Source organism: Xiphophorus hellerii, chromosome 6 (assembly GCF_003331165.1).
Source record: "Xiphophorus hellerii strain 12219 chromosome 6, Xiphophorus_hellerii-4.1, whole genome shotgun sequence".
NCBI lineage: Eukaryota > Metazoa > Chordata > Actinopteri > Cyprinodontiformes > Poeciliidae > Xiphophorus > Xiphophorus hellerii.
This window is the reverse complement of record NC_045677.1, coordinates 8,764,555-8,786,638: the sequence shown is the minus strand read 5'-3', so window position 1 is coordinate 8,786,638 and position 22,084 is coordinate 8,764,555. Positions and strand designations below refer to the sequence as shown.

At 42.3% G+C, this 22,084-nt stretch overlaps 1 protein-coding gene across 3 annotated transcripts in view; it reads left to right on the top strand.

The window, feature by feature from the left end:
• The window catches only part of cdh24b (cadherin 24, type 2b), a 226,333-nt gene that overhangs the window by 81,784 nt on the left and 122,465 nt on the right, over nt 1-22,084 (top strand). For all 3 annotated transcript variants that reach the window (XM_032565534.1, XM_032565533.1, XM_032565535.1), the window contains one exon: nt 2,352-4,154. In XM_032565534.1, coding sequence (XP_032421425.1) covers nt 2,646-4,154 — 1,509 coding nt within the window. In that variant the 5' untranslated portion in view covers nt 2,352-2,645. The remainder of the gene's footprint in view (nt 1-2,351; nt 4,155-22,084) is intronic.

Sequence of the window (22,084 nt, the reverse complement as noted above, 5' to 3'; positions counted from 1 at the left end):
TCAAGAGTCAAAATTTGGATATTTACTTTAGAAACGTAAAGGAGTGCCTTGAAACAAAATCACACACACTCAGATATTCCTGAGACGCTGTAAAGCTTCTGACATGTTGTAGCTTTCTACATATTGCAAATATAAATATCCAATCAGTTCTTCATAACTGTGACATTGCACGCAGAGATAATGAGACGACAAGAGGTGCAGGTAACTGCAATCACGACATCCGCATGTGAAGTGTTGTAATTGTGATGCATTGTTTGCAGCATTTGCTAAAATGTAACGTTTTAGGAGTTCCCGCTCTATAAATCCACAACATGTCCGGCCAGTCGAATGGACTGTAACTTCCCACGTGTTTTCAGCATCTATGGCTCGATGAGAGTCGTGGGGACGTTACGTAACGGGACGGAAAGAAAGAAAAGTTTCCTCAAAGTGAGAGTTAATCATAAATACGGTCATCACATTTACAGAAATAGTGTCACAGTGAAACATCGTCCTGAAACTGTGCAGCCCTAGCGAAGACGACTGTCATTTCATATTTACTGTCTTTACCCAGAGCCACGCAGGCTAATGGTTTGGGTTATTTTTGTACATATGTCTGTGTGTGTCTGTGTGCATGTATTTCAATCATGCCAAATCTCCTGCGAGCCCCGCAATATCATGGAAGTGTTTTGCGAAATCTGTGACGCCGAATTCCGAGTTTTCTTGCATTACAAATCCCTATCTGTCTCCGCACACGTGGTAGCAAAGAAAAGCTTGTTATGTTAATGCGATCTGGCAAACAGCGGCTATATTGGCTTGTCAGATGTGTAGGCAAGCATCATTGAAACCTCACTGAGGAGTGTCTAGTCGTATTGTGTTACAATTTTTTGAGTGTATCTGACCCATCAAAAGCGTCACAATTTTAAAGACTTGCAACTGCCTTGCTTTCTTTGGTCCAATACTGATAACTAGCACAATATTTACTGCTCATGAATTTTACATCCCACAGTCCACATACAGTATGCAAGTACTGTTTCTGGTCGGGAGACACGCACACTCACATTTTGAGTCTCACGTTTGTGTCTGGAGTGCGGGGCGACACCCCGAAAGCAGCAACGCGATAAACGAGGTCTGGCAACCTTTCGAGTCGCTCCAGGCCCCTTAATGCAACAAAGTACGGCTACGTGAACGGCTTCATCTGAATAGACGTTTAATAACTGACAGGATTTGTGTCCAACCAGCTGATTAATCAGAAATCAAAGTGTTATGAAAGATGGCTTTTTTTGTCCGAGCTTGCCTCTTTTTTATTTTTTTTCTTGTGCAAAAGTGGGCATCGTCTTCTCCCGTTTTGAAGAGAACTTATACATGGCCTTTAAATACTACCAATTTGAACAACTTAGTGTGGTTTATAATGACCCACTTTAAGTCACTTCTTAGCAGAAAAACCTCTCCCTGTAAAGTTGTACGTCTACATACTAAAATTTCTGCCTATCCTTCTCACCAACATAGCAGAATTTAGATCGCCTGTGAAGATTGATTTTCAAGTTTTCCTTCAAATTTCTTTAGTTCTGTATTAGCTGGGACATTCAAGCACAAGATATCCTTTAAACTAAATCATTAAATTGTAGATCTGTCTTTCTGTTTTGTGTGTCCAGCATTGTCCTGTGTCTTAACCCCATCCATCGTCCAATCAACTCTGACCAGTTTTTCTATCCCATCTCAAAAAAAAAAAAGTGTCCTTCAAGCATGATGCCCCCACCACCATGTTTCACCGTACAGATGGTGAATTTGATGACATGCATTTGCAGCTTTCCAACACACATAACGCTTTAAAATAAGTTGATCTTTGGTCTCATCTGACCAGAGCACCTTTATCCACAGGTCTGCTGTCTCCTCTTTTTAAATTTTTAACCAGGACTTATTTAGGCTTTTTACAACAATCGTTTTCTTCTGTCCCCTCTTCCATTAATTGTCTGAATGCATCAGCTGTCCTGGAAACAGATTATCCCACCTGAGCTGTGGATGTCAGCTGCTCCTCCAGAGCCGCCCTGAACCTCTTGGCAGCATTTCTGATTATTACCGTCCTCATCGCTTCTGTTGGTACTTCGACGACACACTGAACGCATAATAGTGTGATGATGAAACTGGGCCTCCCCAGTGAAAGAAATAAAATGTGTACCATTATGAGGGTATAAATAGAAACATGTTCAGAGTTTAAAATCCCCATTATGCTGGCGGAAACACGATTGTCGCCGTGTTAAAAGGTCTCCCCTGCCTTCCTGTGAATCGTCCTACCTGTCTGCGTGGCTCCGTTTTTAATTAACGCAGCGCAATGATTAAAGTTTTGACTTAATTATCTTTATCTTTTCTCCCAGGGTGTTCGAGTCTCCGCGGGAACCTGAATGAGATGCTACACAAGGGAGGAGACAGGGGGAGAGAAGAAAAACAGCTCGCGGAGGCTTTGTGAGATAGACGGAGATATCGGACCGCATTGACGGAAAAGGAGGAAGTGATTGACACCTGCCCTCCAGCTCAGTGTGAAGGGCAAAGGATGGGAGAGTGAGGGGAGGGGGATGAGGTGAAAACAAAAGAGAATGAAGACAGTCAGAAAACAAGAGCTGCCTTATTACATCCCCTGTGCGAATTAGAACGTCCCTCAACAAGGCAAGATGATTGCAAGAAATCTTCTCCTGTTGGTGTTCTTGTCCCTTTGGGAGGTTCTTTTGGGAGGAGCCTCGGCGAGCAAGGTGATACGCAGGAGAGGAGTGGCCGGGTCGCACATGGCGAGGCGAGGGGAGAGCAAACCAGCAGACCAATGGGACGGCGGCGAGGATTCAAACACAATGCCCATGGTCACGTTGAGGAACCTGATAAGTCACGAGCAGCTGAGCAACTCCAGATTCCCTTACGCCAAAATTGTTTTGAGTAACAAAGAGAGGCAATCCATCAAGCCCAAGCGCGAGGTCGACTCCGTCAGTAGAAAAGACGGGATGCCGACTATGTTGTCCAGCAACAAGGCATTGAACCTGGAGATGAGTAGAGTTAAAAACAGCACAAGAAGCGCAGAGACTTCCAACACGGTGAGGTCGGAGAAATCGTTCGTCCATCACAAGGCGGACATGCATTCCAATAAAACCAGGATAAAATCCGGCTCAAGGTCCAGGAGCAGGCCCGATTTGAGCTCTCACACCACAGGTATGCCCGGGAAAGGGTTCAGCATCGATTCAAGCAGAAAGCTCAACCTCACTGGTAGTTACGGCGTGCTGAAGCTGCTGTCAAAAGAGAACTTAGTCAGGATTGTCAATTCCCAAATGCAGAAAGTTCCCGGCCTTGGCTTTCCGAGCAAGGGCAGCCGGAGCAGGAAGAGAGACTTGATTGACGTTAATCACGAGCAATTAGAGACTCAGAAGGAGCAGAGACAAGATATGGCTGCCATTCAGCCTCACACTGGATTCGATAATCAGACCGCATTTCCATATGCGAGCACGGTTACCAGCCCAGATCTCTACCCCCGCCAGAACGCCGCTACTCATATTAATCTACCGAGCGACGCCAAGCCGGCTTTAAGCAAAGGGCAAGACAGCTTGGGAACACCGAGCTCTGACGGTGGTGATAACAAGAGCAAACACCTCGCTCGTTCCCTGTCGACACCTCGCAGCGAGGTCGGCCTCGGCCTCGAGAAAGAGGCGATAAGCAGCCAAACAGAGCCGCCGTTTACATCGACGAAGCGTCTCCCTGTGTATGTTCTTCCAGAAACAAACGATTCTCCTCCATCTGTGCTGACGATGCAACCCCTGGGAGCAAGAGGAGGGAACAGAGCAGCAGATTCCCGCAGAGACCCATTAACAGAGTCAGCTCGCGCCGCTAAAACCGATCCCGGCACGGCGAAGTTTCTCACAGATGAAGACTACAAACTTGTCAACAGCAGCCATGTCCTGAGGCTCCAGCCCGCTCCCAAGTGGAGCCACGGCGCAAAAGAAGCCGAAATCCAAGCCGCTGACCCGGTAAATCAAAACGGCCTCGTGTTCGAAGAGGCGTCTGAGTCGGACGCGGAGCGGGAGGTGCAGCGGCCTGTGGAGGGGAGGCGGTCACGCTCTCGCAGCAGGAGGAGCTGGATCTGGAACCAGTTCTTTGTGATCGAAGAATATGCCGGCCCAGAACCTGTGCTCATTGGACGGGTAAGTAAAAAAGAAAAAGACCCCTCTACCTTTTGTGATGTAGAAGCATTGGACATTTTTACCAAAAAAAAAAAAAAAAAAGAGTGTAAAATAAGGTTTTCATCTGGGATTGCCCTGTACTTAGCTTCATCCATCTTCCTAGCAGCTCAGCCTCCCTGTCCCTGCTGGAGAAAAGAATCCCCACGGCAACACAGTCTTTCACTGAGTGGATAGTGTGCTTAGGGTGATGTGCGGTGTTAGTCTTCCTGACACATGCAGCATTTGCATGTAGGATAGATTTACCCCTACATGGCTTTTGTCCTGCCACGCTGCCAAACATGCAGAACGTCCACTGCACAAATAATAGCGCTGTTTTTGACACATTTTCCCATCTGAAAAGTGAATCTCTGCAGCTCTTTCAGATTTTTCTATTTCTAATCAAAGCTGCAGTATGTAGTTTTCATGATATTGTGACAGTACAACATGAGACAGATTAAAAAAACTGCCTCCTTTCTATGACTCTACTGCCATCTGCAGTCAGAATTAACCAGTCAGAACCAGGAGGTGGCTCTTAGTGCTGTCAATCATGCTTGTGTACATACTGCCGCTGTGCTAATGGAGGAGAAACAACATAGCGTTACAGAAAAACCTTTAATCCGCCATCATTGGCTAGTTAGCATGTGTATTCTAACTAGCCAGGGGGGCATTATCTGTCTCATATTTTACTCTCCTGATATAGTGACAGTTTTAACAAATCTGAAAAATTATAATTTTGTCATACAAGTTACCTGCTACAGCACTACGGCTCTGCTAATTTAGTCCTGGACTTTGACTATGCATTCTAACACATGAATAGGCTTCAATCAATCACTCAATCAATCAATTTCTACTCTATAGATAAGGTTTGTCCAAATGGAGGGCAAACCTCCTCCCCAATAGTTTACAGCCGCTACCAGGTTTTTCCTTTGGGATTGCACTTTATTACCTCCAACCATCTTTGCATTAACTCTCACCAGCTCCCCTGTTCATGCCTCTGACCTGGATCCCTCCAGCACAGTTTGCTGCTCGACCCCATGGCTCTTATATGCAGGGCCTGAAAATGTGTTGAAGCAAAAACCAAAAAAAAAAGAGGCTTTATTCACCTTTTATTGCTCAGATGCTGCAAACAATTTTATGAATATTGTATGAAAATTCCAGGCACTCGAGTATTTCATGTAGCTTATTTAACCTCAGGTGATCATCTCTGTTGCACTCCTTACACCGAAGGTGATTAGTGTAATATAATCCCGGAGTCACGCTTCAAGTTTTTTTTGTGTGTGCGCATCGCCATAACCCTGCAATTGGAATTGATTTACATTCCTCGGCTGCAACTCGGTGCCTTCCAGGTAGTCGTAAAATGTTCAATGAATCAATGGTTTACTGAGGCTCAGCAGAAGCCCCAGATCTCTTCTGCCCAAGAGCATAGTCATGATCAGTACCAATCTGCACACACCAATGGGAATTGACATGTCCAGCTGAATTAATAGGTTGGTTTTTGTTTCCCTCCCCCATCTCCCACCATTGATCCTCTCTCCAAGGCAGAGAGGTCAGAGTGTTCCCTCATGCTCCTGTAGGCCAGACCTGTCAGCTCTCCTCCCTGCCGGTCTGTAAGGTCCTGCTCATGATGTTTCATTCAGATTGATCTACGCTCGGTTTGACGGCGTTCTCCTACCGCGCTCTTCCTTTGCTCAACACGCGCGGGGCCGTGGTCCTACGGCTCTGCAATTTATTACACTCGTTGACCGGGCTTGTCTCGCCACCCGGCTCCACCGCCACACATTCTCTCCTCTTTCCAAAGAATTACGAGCTTCAGGGAGGTCACGTCGACTGGACAGAAGGTGTCTCGAAAGCCGGGCACTGTAATGGCTGGCCTCCCAGTCCCAGGCATGCGCCAACTGTCTCTGAACCCAGCTGCGGTAGATGAGCTAATTTATAAGCCTGTGTGGCCAGTCTGCTCAGCAAATGAATAGTAATGATCCCTGTGTGACTGCTGCGGGCTGCAGAAAGCCACGGAGAGCGAGAAGTGTGTTTGTGTAAGTGTCAGTACTTTAAGTCGGGCTGCTGTTTATGAGCTTTTCGGCACAGTGGGACGCGTCTCGCACTTTCGTAGACAAAAAGGCACAAATTGCTGTTGTATTTTTAGGTCTTGGTTCCCTCTTGCCCACATATGGATGCGACCTGAATTATCCAGCCTCCCTGCCGTTTAGCTAACATTCAATTTGGCTTCTTTTGCGCCTTGACTGATAAAGGTCTGAGCTGGGGGTGTGAAGAAATCTCGTGCTACTCGATCTCGACAAAATATTTTTTTGGTCAAACTGAAGTTTTTCCTACTTGCCATCAGTTTTGGAAATTTGCCTGTTGGAATAAGTCTGAGTTATTATTATGAGTCCTTCATATGAATACTTGTACTGTAAACTTGGCACCCTGTGTCTGTGTTTGAGACTCTTACTTTGAATTGAAACAGGAAGCAGTGGTTGAGTTAAACCAGTGACTTGATTGTAATTGAAAATAAAGACTTCTGGCTGGAACGACCAACACTACTATTTTCTTGAAGGATGTATTATGTACTTTTCAGACACCATTTCATAGCAAGGAACTATTTTACTATGATCAAATAAACTTCCAATTTATTATAAACTGTGGAATAGAAATTTTGTTTTGTGACTAGCCAAACTACTTTTTTTTTTCCACGACGGTTTGCTGTTACCCAGGTATGCTGCTCTCAAAGGGCTTCCAAATACCTTATATCTTACCTGTCACTCTGTTGCTGCTCGTACGTCTTACTGAGTATCCAAAATGGTGGCTGATAAAAGTTGTCGGTAAAAGTAGCCGGTTGTTGTCCACCAATCGGTGGCTGTCTTTATTAACCTCCTCTGTCAACACAACGCAGCAGATGTTTCCAAGCTTTCGCGCTTCTGCCTCACAGAGCAGCCCTCCCCGACTCGGCTCCTTCAGACCAGCCAACAGCAATTAGCAAACACACCTGGTGGATTTGTGCGTCAGCTGAGCTCATTAAACCAGTTGCGTCTCAATGCAGCACTGGTAAAAACTTTGTTAAAAGGTTAAAAGAGGAGCGATGTTGTGATGACTTCCCGAAGGCTGAATTTCATAAAAGGGCTGAATTTTTAAAGAGATCCAATTTCAAGGCGTTAATTTAGTGAAGTTGAATGTCTTAAGTCATATTTGATATATAATTTTTATAACAACTGAAGGTAACAGAGTTATATGGTTGTAAAATACATAACACTGTCCCTATGAGATTAATGAATGCCTCATTCTGTCCGCACAAACAAAGAGAGGGAGCATTTTTCGCTTTTTCAGCCATTAAAACCTGCTTTAAAATAAGTAAAAAAGCATATAAACTACCACTGATACATTAGCTAAGACTGGATTGGTAGGTTGTACACTCATTAAAAATGATCTCCTAAATAGTCTTTGACTTCGGAAGCCTTCACTCTATTTGCGAAAACCAAACAATTTCAAGTTTTGATCAGAGCGTTGCCATATTCCCACCTCGTTTCACTCTCTGGAGCCCGATATTGTGCACCGCACTGCCTCGTTTCAGCAGCTAAACGCAAAATATGTAGCCTGAGTGGAACGCAGTGATGTAGTGGGGCTTGGAGAAGACGTTCGAGCCAGCAGTCCAGCTTACAGATGGCATTGTGTGTAAAGCCATTAGTGCCAATCTGCTGTGTCAAGCAGGTATTGGTGCCAGCACATTGTAGGGTACTCAAGGAGGGAACCATGCCAGGCCACACACATGTGCTCATGACGCCGTCGACACTTGGGAGAGTTCCCAGACCTCTGCTGTGACTATGTGTTTTCATGCGTGCCCTCACTCAGAGATGTGTCCGATTAGTACCTCGCTTTAGCGCGCAGTGACAGCACACATGAATAATGCTCTTATAGATCGTAATACGCTTATGAATTTTTAATCTTCAGCTCTGCTGTAGTGTAGGCTCTATAGGTAGAGAAATCAATGTAAACATTCTCCATTGTTTCTTTCTGTATAAATTTTTTTTTTTTCCCCCCTTCACCGTTGGAGCCTTGATTGTGCTTTAATGGAGAGAGATACAGTGATGGCGTTCTGATCCCAGCTGCAACGCGCAGGCCCGAACGCCTCCATCTGGCCAGATACAGTGCGGGTCCAAACGAGTTCAGTCAACGGCAAACGCGGTCGCCTGAGAGTCGTGATGCATTTTTCACCTGCACTCAGCCGTCTGGTCTTGGATATGGAGCAAGGACGGTGTTCGTATTTTATTTTATTTTTTGTTCTTTTATCGCCACGATTCTGTTGCGTGTCTTAATCAGCCGTATTGTTTGGTTTTCCAGTCTGAATAAATCTCCACTAAAGCTGGAAACAAGAGCCAAGGCTCTTATCTGGTGATGTCAGTGGGAGACAAATAATCTTTTGTTAAACTGATAATGAATTATGGGGTCAAATACGGAGAAAAGCAGGTGGTTGAATTTCCAGTAGCTGTGAATGTTTTGTTTTTTTTCTTCCTTTTTTCTGTTAAACAAATAGAGAGAAAAAGAGTAAATCTAAAAAGAACCAGTCAAAAAAAAAACGAGAACGGAGCCCTTGAAATTTTTTTTTAATCTCTTTGAGATCTGAGTCTTTTTGTAACGGGTTGTTCAGGATCACAAGTCACCAAAAAAAAAAACAGAAAGAAAAAAAAGTGAGAAACCTTTTAGCATTAAAATATCTGAGTATTTCCCCTATCAACGTTCGCTCTTTATCTCTCTCCTGCACACGCACAAACACGCAGATCACACCCAACACACACACACGCACACCCCCCTGCACCGCTATACGCACTCATGCTGGAGTGTCACTGCCCCATGATAATTGTGAATTTAATTGATGCTGTCACATGGTCTGTAATGGGGTTTCAAGTGATTGCAGAGGCTGTGTGAAAGCAACAAATTTTTTTTGAGAAGAAAAGGCGCCTCAGCAGAGCAGGGATTAAAAGAAAAAAAGCCCTTTCTGATTAGCTTTTCTTCTCCCGTTACTCTTCTCTTGAAATGCAAACTCCCCAACAGCGCCTGTAGGGAGGAAACGTGACATGTAACAGTTTCTTCCTCTCAGTGATGCGACTCCATCTTGGCCTGTGTCACCTTAGAAGCAGCTTTTGTGAATGAGCTACATAGCAGGCTAGCAAATGTGCAAATGTAATGGTATCGCAACAGGAAATAGACTTAGGCTATTTTTGTAATTAGCATATCATGAACATCACAATGCATATTCATAATACATTGTGTAATGTGGTGGAATAATAGTAGCTATATCACAAAACAAGTGTGGGCTGGTGTGTAAAAATACTTGAAACTTGTGTCAAGTGAATACAACCTTAATATTTTCTAATAAACAACCCACATCTGCTGTGTTTTAGTCGATAACTATTCTACGCAGAAGTGTTCACAAATTACTGTGATGCATCATGTCGTTAACGAGCATCCATGTAGTGACTTATGAAACCTGAAATTCTTAAAAAATATTTCCATTTCTATTCATTAGTGTTTGTATATTAATAAAATAATCTAACTTTTTTGCCATCCTGTGCTTTCACTTTACGTTAAAAGTGTTATAGTGTTATGCCATCGCTTTACATAGGAAGAGCATAACAAGCTAATTTTAGCAGTTTCATTTGTTGGGCTATCCGGATTGGGAGCCAGCCCACAGTCAGCTGCTTTACAGACATGCCACCCTCAAACATGTGTAACTTTAGGATGCATTCACATCAGCCCTGTTTAGTCCACTTTAATCGAACTCTAGTTTGGTTCTCTAGAAAGTCCGGTCCGTTTGGTGAGGTGTGAATGTCCAATCAAACTCTGAAGTCTGCCTAAAAACAGTCTTGGTTCGATTGAAGTGAACACCGGCAGTGTTTGAATGCGTATCTGGATGCAAGTGGATCAGAGACCGCTTAAAAACGAGCCAGAAGTGGACAATATCATAGGGCATTCTGGGTAAACAAAACACGACCAAAAGAAACGCGAGTCTAACCTAAAGTGAGGAGTGGCTTGCGTAATTACATGAAAGAAAACATGAAAGACAAAAGAGAAATCCTACAACCGCTAAAATCTGACGCTACTCCATTTTGCTTAGATTTCACGAAGAAGGAAGTCGTCGTCTTCTGACACGGGTTTTCTCATCGTTTCCTTCAGTGGTTCTTGGTGCAGCGCCACCACAGGGTTTGCATGGGTTTTTCAAAGAGTTTTGATAGTTTGTCACAGTGCAGTGTGGAAGCGAATCGCACCATATGAAAATGTAACAAATGTTGCAACTCCCCAATTGAACCGAGTCTACCAGGCCTTAGTTTGCCTTAGTTTTCAGCCAGCTGTCTGGCAATGTGCAGCAACAGGTGGGGAGGGACACACTGTTGTTTACTGGATAAAACTTTTCCTTTGGGATCTCGTCGTAAGGACTTGTTGTAAAACCATAGAAATGGTGTGGAGGAAAATGTTGTTAGCTTTTATTTTTACTTTCTTGATAACAATTAGCTGAAATATACAACATGTACAAACAGTAATATTGTGTTCACTAATAGTTACATTTGACACGAGATATTTATGCTTAATGTTTACAATATGCAAATATCTGTCCTACAAAATGCACTTCTTACTCCTGTCTCAGGGTCTATGCAGAAAAACAAATAACCCACTTACTGCCCAATGTGTTATTGATAACTCTGGTTCCTCAGTGCAACAACCCCTCTGGGTGTGATCTGCACAACACGCGGCATTGTGAAAACACTTGTAGAAAATCATTAGTGAGATGCAGGCAGGGAGGAGAGTGTCACAGGAAGGTAAAACGTGTTGTCTCGTTGAAGCCCTTTCTGCAGCGGGTGGGTGACGATGTTTAGGCGCATCACGCAGCTGCTGTTTCCGTTGGTGTTTCTCGTGCTATGCCTATGCAGGCGCAAACATTTATGGCTGGCATGTATCGACTACAGCTGCATACTTACATTAATGCCTTTCTTTATAGAGTTTAGCCTCAAGTTTAGCTGTCACTTCCAAATCATATTCGACGGTAATGGCGTGCGCCAAGGTTTAAATGAAATGCTTTCCCCGGCTGAGGTTTAGTGAACAAACTGCAAAGATATTCTGACACCTTTGTGATCTTTTTCAAACTGAAATTGCCTGTCTTGAATATTAGACTGCAATTAGACAAAAAAGCTGTATTTTTTTATTATTATTATTGTCAGCGCTGGAAACATAAATTATTTAAAACACTTTACACATTCAATTTGGGATACCTAACCCAATCTGTTTTTGCTCTATGTGGCTTTCTGTATGCTACAGTAACATTTCTGAATGCAGCAGGGCAGCGTGTTCTGTAGCAATCCCTCAGACCCATGTGGATATATTGTTCACTGTGCCGTGGTCTCTCATGTATTTCCTCCTGAGGGCTGGAAGGTCGCATGCATCAAACAGAAGCTTTCACTGTTACCCTTTACACGCTGAGATTTCCCCCGACTCCCTGGATATTTTTATAAAACAGCTAACTGTGGATGTTGAAAGACCTAAATTATTTGTGGTTTTCATTTGAGAAATTCTTCTTTAACCAAGGGATGAAACTGGGCTGAGAGAGGTGGATTGCAACCAGTCCCTTGTTAAAGGGTTAAGACTTTGGTAGATGCTCTTTTAATACCTAATCCGTAGTCATAGGACAGTTAATGTACTGATTACATTTATGTAGAAGTGTACAATATACTGAATAACAGATATCACACTATGTAGTTTGAATACAATACTTAAGTGACTATCCTTTTAAAAATGATGCATTTTCTTTCTGCATGTATACTTGAACAGTTGGATGGACATTCACTGGCTCTTGTGTCCACACCTGGTGAAGAATGTATTCATTGAGATATAAGAGCTCACACAGATTTCAACTCAATGAAACTTAACGATACCTTTTGTGCCAAAGGTAAATTCAATGCTGTCATAACTGATATCATCCAAGCATCTTCCTCACCTGTGGTGGCGCTGCACCAAGAACTACTGAAGAAAATGACACAAAAACCTCAGAAGACATGAACACAACTTACTGCCATTAAATCACAAGCAGTTTTAGGCTTTCTCTTTTGTTTTGGTAAAAGACCACGAGACATTTCTCTTGCTAGTGTTAGACTCACACACTCGTTTAGGTTTCATTTACCCAGAATGCCCTGCTCTATAATCCACTTCCTCCTTTTGGAGCGTCCTCCGGGTTTTCAGGCGGACCAGAGTAGGCGTTTTGGGTCCACATCAGAGCTGGATTGCACATTCACACCTCCTCAAATGAAGCGGACTTTCTAGACAAACAAACTACGTCTTGATGAAAGTTTTTTGACTGGGCCTTTGATCGATTATGGATTGATGGATGGTTTGAACGTCCTCCTCACCTCTCTGCTCTTCTGTTTCTGTGAATCCTCCTTTTCAACTCTGCTGGTATTTGGGGTCGCACTTTAAGTATTAAAGACAATACCTTGTTCCCACGGTTACGCGTCACAACTGTCGTAACCTAATGGAGTCAGGCAAGTACCATTGACATTGCCAAACCCAGAGGCAGGGTTCTGTACTCCATACAATATGTCTCTACAGCACCACAGCAAAGTCCAATGGTGCTTTACTCCAATTCCTTGACTTGTATTTGGTGCTCAGAGTCTTGAAAACCCAGTCCATGGATCTCTTTCCTCATTGCGTTGAGTTAATCTGAAGGTCTGCAGAAAGTTGGTATCTTCTCTGTACCAGCGTCCTACTTTGTTTTATTACCACCAGCAGATGTCTGCTGAATGTTTCACAGCACGGAAGAGTCACAAATGCACTTATCGAACAGGTGGCGTCCTGTCAGGGTACCACACAGGAAGTGACTGAGTTCCTGAGAGTGACCCATTCTTTTACAATGCAGTCTGCATGGATTTGTACTGGGCTCATTAAGGAGGGAATACAACATCTGAATTCAATGAGCCAGTTTTTTAAAAAACATATTTTTCTTGATTCTTTGCAGAATACTTCTACCAAAAGTAAAATTGCAATTGCATTATATATATATATATATATATATATATATATATATATATATATAAAAATCTCCATCACCCGTAGTGTATATTGATTGTTTTTAGTGGAATTTGTTTTAAAAAGATACACTTGTGTACTATTTACAATAGTAGTAAACTTTTTTTTTTTCAAAGCTTTTTCATTATTTTTGTTTAAATTCCCGTCATCTTCAGCAGATCTAACACTAAGCAGCCTGCACAGCGACTCTTCACCTGCATCTATCTAATGAGGTCAAAGCTAACAGACTTTTTGTTTAGGAGGGCCCACCAGTGCTTTGATGTTACCAGTTTAACTGCGTTTTGCTGCTAATGAATATAGAAGTGTTTCATATATCCTATCGATCCTTTGGCCTAGACAACAGAAAACTTACCGTTTTATTATCGCCTTTGCTGAAGTCAAACAATTTACAGCTGCAAACTTCTGCTTTCCAACAATGTGACTGGAAGCTACTGTAACCTTACAAAGAGCTGCAAGTTCAAATGACACACCGGCACCGAAAATACGTAAATACCGCACGGCGTCAAAACTAAAAAGGGCATCAAAAACACCAAAACCTTGTAAATATGGCTTCAAAGTGTAAAAAAACCCACCTCGGATAAAAGGGTGGCTTACGAAACTACAGGAAAGAGAGTTGCACAGACATAGAAGGGCGGGGGTAGAAAACCCTGTATGATGGTGCCAATAGGAGGGCCAAACTGACTGTAAACACACACACCTCCTGACAAGCAGCTCATCAATAATAATAAAAAAGGCAAGTCGCTCTGCAAATATCTCTTGTTTTCATGTGCTTCCATTCTCCCTGTAGAAATCATTTAGCCTCTGGGTCCAAGCACAGCAGGGGTGAGACAGCAATTAGAGAGTGACTTCAACGCAGAGGGGAGGGAGGGCTGCGGGGCGGCGTGTGTGTGTGGGGGTAACAAGGTGGAAGAGAGACATTACTACACTGGACAAAGGAGGGATGCTGGGGTGAAATAAGGTAAAAGAAAAAAATAAGAGCAGGGTTAAATAAAATAGAGTAGGGGAATGATATACGGTATTTTTCAAAAGTATTAATACTTAGGTTAATGTGTTAATTTTGATTAATTACATAGTTTTAATATGTTTTTTTTATGCAATTAATGACGTTCTTTTTTTTTTCTATCCAAAAAAGCCGGAACCTTTGTACTGTGTTTCTGGTACACCTGTAAATCTGACGCACAATCCCAAAACAACAATGATGGACAACAAATCTGGTTCTTTTGGCCCACTGGGGGTTAATATTTGCTTCAAAAATAATCTGATTGGACTCTAGGAAAGACTATTGTTGTCTATTACATGAAATGCCTAAGCCTAAAATATCTTTGTTGTTTAGATCATATATCTACTTATTTGATCATTTAGCAGCAAAAAATCTTTTCGGACATATTGGCTAGTTTGTTGATATATCGTTTTCAAATAGATATAATTAACTAATTACAGACCCTGAAATGAACTTGATTAAACCTTTTATTCGAGTTCTACCGCTCAGTAATACCTCTTAAAAAAACCCACGCGTTTGGAATACGTACAGCTGGAAACTTAAATGTATTTTATTGGGATTTTTTCTGACAGACCAACAAATAGTATTGCAGAAGATTAAACAATATGATATAAGTCACAGTTTTCCTTATTTTTATGCACATGCAAAACTGAAGAGCGCCTCACACGTTAGTTTCTGTCCCCCTGAGACGATCATTTGTAAAAAAAAAACAAAAAAACAACAACCTCTGGCTGCAATGAAAACTGCCAAGTCCTTTGAGGCATGTCTCCACCAGCTTTGCAAAAACAGAGGATAAAGTTTTTGTCTTGCTTGCAAAAGAAGGAAATAAAGGGAAATCTCATAGCTTAGCATCTCGCAGCTACCCGTTTTTCAAATTCACGTATTCTTCATCGCATGTAGGTCTGGACATTGACTGGACAATCCAAAACACCACTACATTGTAGCTCCGGCTGGATGTTCAGTGTCTCAAATCTATCGCCGTTTTCTTTCAGGACTGTGCTGGTTTTTGCTCCATCCACCTCCCCATCAACTTTCACCAACCCTCTAGTCTCCGTTAAACACAAGCATGATGAGATCAGTAGTGAAACATAGATTGGGTCAAGCTTTCGCTGTGTCTGCCTCAAATCTGTGAAATGGCACACTCCTGAAATCTCTGCAATGATCTGAATCATTAAATCAGCAGTTAAAAGTGTTTGGTTTTGGTATTTATTTTATTGTTTGTTTGAATCAGGAAGCACTCTGGTCAAATTAGTTTCCTTTAAAACATTACAAGTGGATAAATCTGACATTGAACAGTGCGGTCTAGTCAATGTGAGACTTTCAAATGCACTGCAAACACGTTTTTAATTTGTAGTAAATGTTGAATGCAATCTGTAATTTTCATTTCCCTTTACAATTACGCACAACGTTCTGTTGGTCTACGCCATGAAACTCCAACGAAATACTTTAAGGTTTGTGCTTGTATTGTGACAAAATATGGGGAACAAAAAAAAAATCGAAGCTATGCTTTTCCACGGCAGTATAAACATAGTAAATAAACGCTCCGACAGACGGAGGCAGGGTTCTGAATCTTCTGCCACTGACCTCAGGGCTCGAGACTAGTTGTCAAAAAAATGTCAAAGAGGAGGAAGAGTTTTTGAAAAGATCTTACGGGGAATCCGAGGCATCGACTCCGAGGCTTTAAGAGTTTGCGCAGCGTAAAGCGAGAGCAGAATCCAATAAGAAAGAGAGAGAAAGAATCGAGTAAGCAGTTAAATACCATTTTACTGCAAGCCTCCATGGGGGTTTAAATGTGCCTCTGTGCTGAGTGGGTGCAAAATCACATAGAGGGAGTAATAGGCCGGCTGACTTAAGGAACAAGGCTGCGTGGGTAAAGTAGGAGGAATAAAAGGGGGGCAACCATAGAGTCTATTAAAGATGAAATTCAACGGAGACATAACATGCCTTTTCGCTCCTTTATCTCCCTTCTTTCTTACCAGCCCGTGTTTCATCTCGGGATAATGTCGAACAAATCTGCAAGGCAGGCGTCTGAATTTAAAGCATTTTTTTTTCTTTCCCTTTGGATATTATAATGGCAGTTTTTCATCTCCGACAATGCTGCTCGGAATACAGCTGCGCCCGTTTAAGCTTAACGTAGAAACGGATTCGCGGATAACCCTGGAAATGTAGGGTAGAGCCTGCGAAATGCTAACGAGGTGGTGTCATAATGTAGCATGAAGCCTAAATTGGTGTCGGAAGTGGTTCGTCGCCTCGGGTTTTAACCCTTCAAGGTTAGCTGCGTCAGTGGTTTTTGGGAGTGCATTGCTTAAGTGTTTAGTCTGTGGGCAGTAATGCGACAGAGGGGCCGTATGAAGTAAGGGGACTAAGCAGGAGCTTGGTTGGTGATTATGCATAGCCCTGTGTGAGCTCTGTGACCGTGACCTTCAACTAATATTTATGCTTGGGCCAGGACTTTGCGCTCCACTTCTCCCCGTGGCCCCGAAGGAGGCCGTGAGTTGGGGAGGTTTCCCGTCCGCTCCCCCTCCGTCTCCGACCAGGACGAGGGCAGAGGGGACGAGAGGGCACAGTCGAAGTTAAAGAAGTTATTGATTTTAGTAAGTTGTCGAGGTTTGTACCTGCATACAGTTATTATGCTGGAGTTAAACAGTATTGGTCAGTCAAAACCAGATATTTACAACACTGTGTAGAAATATATGTTTCATTTGTATTGTATTACATGAACATACTGTTGATAAAACCTTTCATGTTGTAGTTCAGTTAGATTAGTTTTTTAAAATTTTGTTCAAAATCAGTAATTAGCATACATTTCCTTAACTTTAGGTAGAATTGACTTCTCTACTGTATAGAAAGCATATAAAACGTTTTCACCCCCGTGGATGTTTAACCTTTTTTTGTTTTTTTTTTCCATTTACAAATCAGGATTAACAAAAGTTGGCTTTTGAGGAAAATAAAAAACAAAAACATCAAAAATAACCTGTTTAATGTCGAAGTGAAAGTGATTTCTACAAAATACGGCCAATTAAATAAAAGTTTTGGAGACATTTAAAGCTGCAGAATGTAACTTGAATAAACAATTATTTTACATATCGGTAAAACTGTCACCATGTCGTCAAGCTCCTCTACCTCTTCTACTGCAATCTGGAGAAAACAACCAATCAGAGCCAGGAGGAGGGTCTTAGCGCTGTCAGTCATACTTGTGTACACACTGCTAATGTCAGAGAAACAACTTACCATTGCAGGGAAATTGTTAATCCGCCATCTTTGGTGGTTATGCTAACTCGCCTGAGCATTAATGGCAGCCTCCGTGTGCTAGCTGTGCTAGCTGTAGCACAGCAGACAGCCAGGGTGGTTGACAGGGTGTGATTGACAGCACTAAGACCCTCCTCCAGGTTCTGATTGGTTGTTTCTGACTGAGCGGTGTACTTCTGCAGATGGCAGTAGGACCACAGGGAGGAGGTAGAAGAGCTTGATTCTTTTTATTAACAGATTATCTGTTTCACACTGTACTGTCTGGTACAGGTTTAACAAATATGTAAAAAATATATCATTTATAAAATTTACTTGAACTTGACCATCCAACAGTAGGCCGTTGCTCTATGAAGTCAGTAAGAAACACGCCGTCATTAATCAAGGGCAAATATATTTGTTTTAGTATTTTGTAGCTGAGCATCGTTAAAAGAAACACTAGCCAGCTTACAAATGAGTGAGCTGGGAAAGCCGACTGATTTTCTCGTTCGTCGATAACTAGCTGTCTCGCCCGTTCAGCAAAGAGCCACAAGTAGCCTGACATGCTCTCACTGTTTTAAGACATTTCAGGCGTCGCATTCGATTGCTGGTTCACAAGGAGAGAAGGGTTGATGTGGCACAAATAAGATGTAATTAGGTTGGCATTTATCTGCTGTGTCATCCTGTGTGGAGATGGCCTTCAGTAATGGCACTGCTGGTAAAAAAAAAATCTCATAAAGGAATTTTCTCTCAGAGTGATGTGTGTGGCCTCCCCTAAAATTTTATTGAGAAATCACCAATAAGTGTCCATGATAAATGTCATAGCTATCTGTAACCGTTTTAGACATCTTACCTTTAAACGTATTACTTGTGCTGCTGAAACGACCTGAAAAAAATGCAGCTGAGTTTTTTTGGACAACTTAAAATATAAATGGGGTGGGTGATACTAATAAAACCCTTTTAGCTTAAAGTTAATCATATATGTGCCACAGCTGGTGTGAGCATTGAAAACGGCGTGGGGGGAGAAAAAGGCCCCGATGCAGATGCTACAGGGTACACGGCGAGGGCTTGTCTGAAGAGCGTAGCAATAATCCGATGTGAAGAGCAGAAGGCCAGAGGACAGGAGAGCAGCCTGGTCAAAAGGTGGTGCCGGGTGGGAGGAGGTGACGGGGCTGAAGATGGAAGAGAGGGAATACGGGAGCAGAGGAGGGAACACTAGTCAGGGAGGAGCAGGAATTTATGACACGTAAAGTCAGGCAGGTTAACACTCTGAAATGACCAGGGTGTGTGTTCTGTTTTAAATTGGCGGTAATATGTATTTTCCTGGCACAAAGTGCCGTTTATTTATTTTTAGCGCAATCAAGTAACCATGTTACCATCAGTTGTTGCAGTTTACAACCATTCTTAGGAGCGACTGTGGGGTCCAACGTAGCAGACTCACAGTTGCACCAGGTGTTTTCTAACTGTTGCCGCCGCTAGTCTAGAGGAGCGGGGTTGGGGGGGAAGCTCGTCTGGAGATGAAGGCCCAGGGGAGCTTCAGTCTCCCTGAATGAGTTGCCATGGGAGATTCAAGGATTACTTAAATATGTATGAATATGTATGAAAGAATCAAGGCCACACTCCAGGAATACTTTTGGTGAGCGAATAACATTGTAACATGATACAAAACTTGTTTAACTTCTAAAAAATAATAATTTACTTAATAACTTAAGGAAGTTAAATGTAATTTAATAGTTAGAACCCAACTCTAACGTCCAAGGCCATGGCTTCTAAACCTAGGTTGAAAATTTAAGTACTTTTATAGCAAACACTTTGAAACCACATTACATGCAAACAGTGATGAAGCCACTTCACACAGTGGACTGTCAGCGGAGCAACAATCTGATCTGTTGACGATTCTGTAACATCACCAGTACATATTCAGTCTTCAACATGGCAAAGATTCGTCCAAGCCGCATTTGTTATTTCAGGTACAAAGTCCTTGTGTATGTCTGTGTAGCCGAACAGACAGAGAGGAAGTGGAAAATAAATAATGCGGGGATTTACGCCGCTCTGCATCAGCACGCCGAGAATTTAACCCTTAAAACTGTTTACAGGGATGTTTTGATTGTTGGTTTGTGCACTCTCTGCTGTGTAGATGCACCTTCCACATGTCGACGCATTTTTAAAGTGCAGTGAAAGCGGCAGGTTTCTATCAGTGCCAAAAACGATCAAACTACATAGTTGAGAGCCGCTGGTCAATAAATTCCCTCCGTGCGAGAGAAGGTTTGTTTTTATTGAATGGGATTCCGACAAGTTAGACTTCCATCCGAAAACAAGTCATATAGCAACAGTGTTCCTGATGTCGGTTTGATCGCCTCACCCGAGAGCACAGCTGATTTTGATATCAATACGTTTTAGGTTTTTTTTTCATGCTGAGAGTCCTTCTGGTAACTCTGCAGCATGAACATGAAGTCGTGTCGTGTCAGTCGGTTGAAATTTAATGTTACCAAGAACAGGCAGCATTCAGATTCCCAAAGTTATTCAGACACAATTATTCAAGGCCACCTGTGTTGTCCTTATTGTGTGTGTGTGCGTGGGTGTGCGTGTGTGTGTGTGTGTTCACACCTCTACTTAGCAATGTGTGGACACAATCTGACCGCCGTTCAGGGTGCATGTTGGCGCTGGGGTGTGAGCCGGGGCCTGAAGTTTCAGAACAGTTGCCAAGATTTCCAAATTCAGCGTTCTTTTTTTTTCTTCTTCTCCGAAGAGTTTTTACGGCGCTAGTGGCTCGTATTTTTTCAACAGTAGGCAGACAGGAAGGAGGGTGAGGAGAGGGGGAAGACATGCGGTAAAGGTCGTCAGGACCGGGAGTCGAACCCGTGACGTCCGCGTCGAGGACTAAGGCCTCCAAACGTGGGGGGTGCTAACCCCCTCGCCACCACAGCACGCCCCAAATTCAGCGTTTTTTAACCTAAAAGTGAATCTATACAGTTGGGTTGGCTTGTGTAGCAAAAATTGCATTATTACTTGAAATTAACTGCATTATATGAATTATATGTGGCTTGACTTCATATACCAGGCTGTTTCTTTTTGTACCCTAAAAGTAAGGTTGAAGTAAAATGACTAGCAAATGGCAAAGTTTAGCTTTCTGTTGGTAACCCCCTTGTATGTGTGTAATATTATTGTTAGTAGTATTTTATATTTAGTTTCTATTGGATTTTGTCTTGTAATTTAATGCACCAGAAAATCGGTTTCTATTTTAATTTTGGGTTTTCGTTTGCTACCAGAAACCGCCAGTAGGTGGCTTGTGAGTTTACACTCTGGATTAGACAGTAGAGAAAAAATAGGAGTAGAAGAAGGAACAGCAGCTGGCTGCAGCACGTTGTGCTGAGCTGAGAGAAAAGAAAGAAGTTATATGATCAATTCTGATGAATTCCGGTAACGGTGGACAGAAGAGAAGATAAGTGTGATTTTCTCCGGTGAGTGTTGTGATGTATTTTTGCAACTTGAAATGAAGCTCATGCTAAATGGTCACAGGCATTAACTGCTCGTGTGTTCCGACAAGAAAAAGAAACATAAAACCAATCGGAGAAATGTGTCACATTGGAATATTAGAATGATTTTTAATTTATTGCATTTTTGTTATGTACAAACTTATAATGGTTTGCATACAGTGATATATATTTTTGTTTTGCAAGCTTGCTATTAGTTAAATATAATTTTTTGTGATAAATGGGATTTATTACTCCTGCATACTTTTGGACTTTAATAGTTAATTAAGTTCTATATATATGCAGGTTGGTTTTTTTTTTTTAGAACCACATTCAACTTGGAACATTGTCCAGCTGCACACCACCGCTGGCCTGGATTGGATGTGCTGAGCTCCAGGTTTCAACCCAAGACCTGGGACCTGCTGGATCCGCTGCCTGCTTTGCACTGGATTAAGATAAGATTTTGGATCCAAAGAAACACATGGCCATTGAATTTGACAAAGACTTGACTGACTGACTTAAATTTCAAATACTGAACTAAAGAAAGGAACTGAACAATAAGAAATCTGGACTAAAAGAAAACACACTACCTGATATAATAAGGATGAAAAAAAAGTTACAATAATATTCTGTTTAATTTTGTATTAAATAGTCTGTTTATTTTTCTTGACAATATGGTTGAACTTAGCAAGACGACTAATTGTAACTAGAACACTTGAAATCTAAATTTCTCAACTTATCTGTTCGTAAGTTACACAAATTGGTTACATGTTACAATAGCTAGTATGTCTGTAAAGAAGCCAGTTTCATTTTAAAGGGCCAGTATAATGTCAAATTAACTTTTCTGAGCTTTATGTCATGTTATAATGTTATTTCCTTCTGTCATTGCTTTGTGGCGCCACAAAGCAAAGCGCTTTGTGGCGCTTTGCTCCCACAAAGCGCCACCTATTTACATGCAGCTCCCCTTTGGAGCTGTAGTGTCCAACACATTTTATACCTCGTAGAGCAACACTCCCCCTCAGTTTCTTCACTGAGCTCCTTCAGACTAGCGGTAGCAGCAATGAGCAAACACCAGGTGGAGCTGAGAGTCTGCTGAGCTTATCAGCAGACTCTCAGACAACGCGCCATAGGACAAATGCAAACAGCACAAT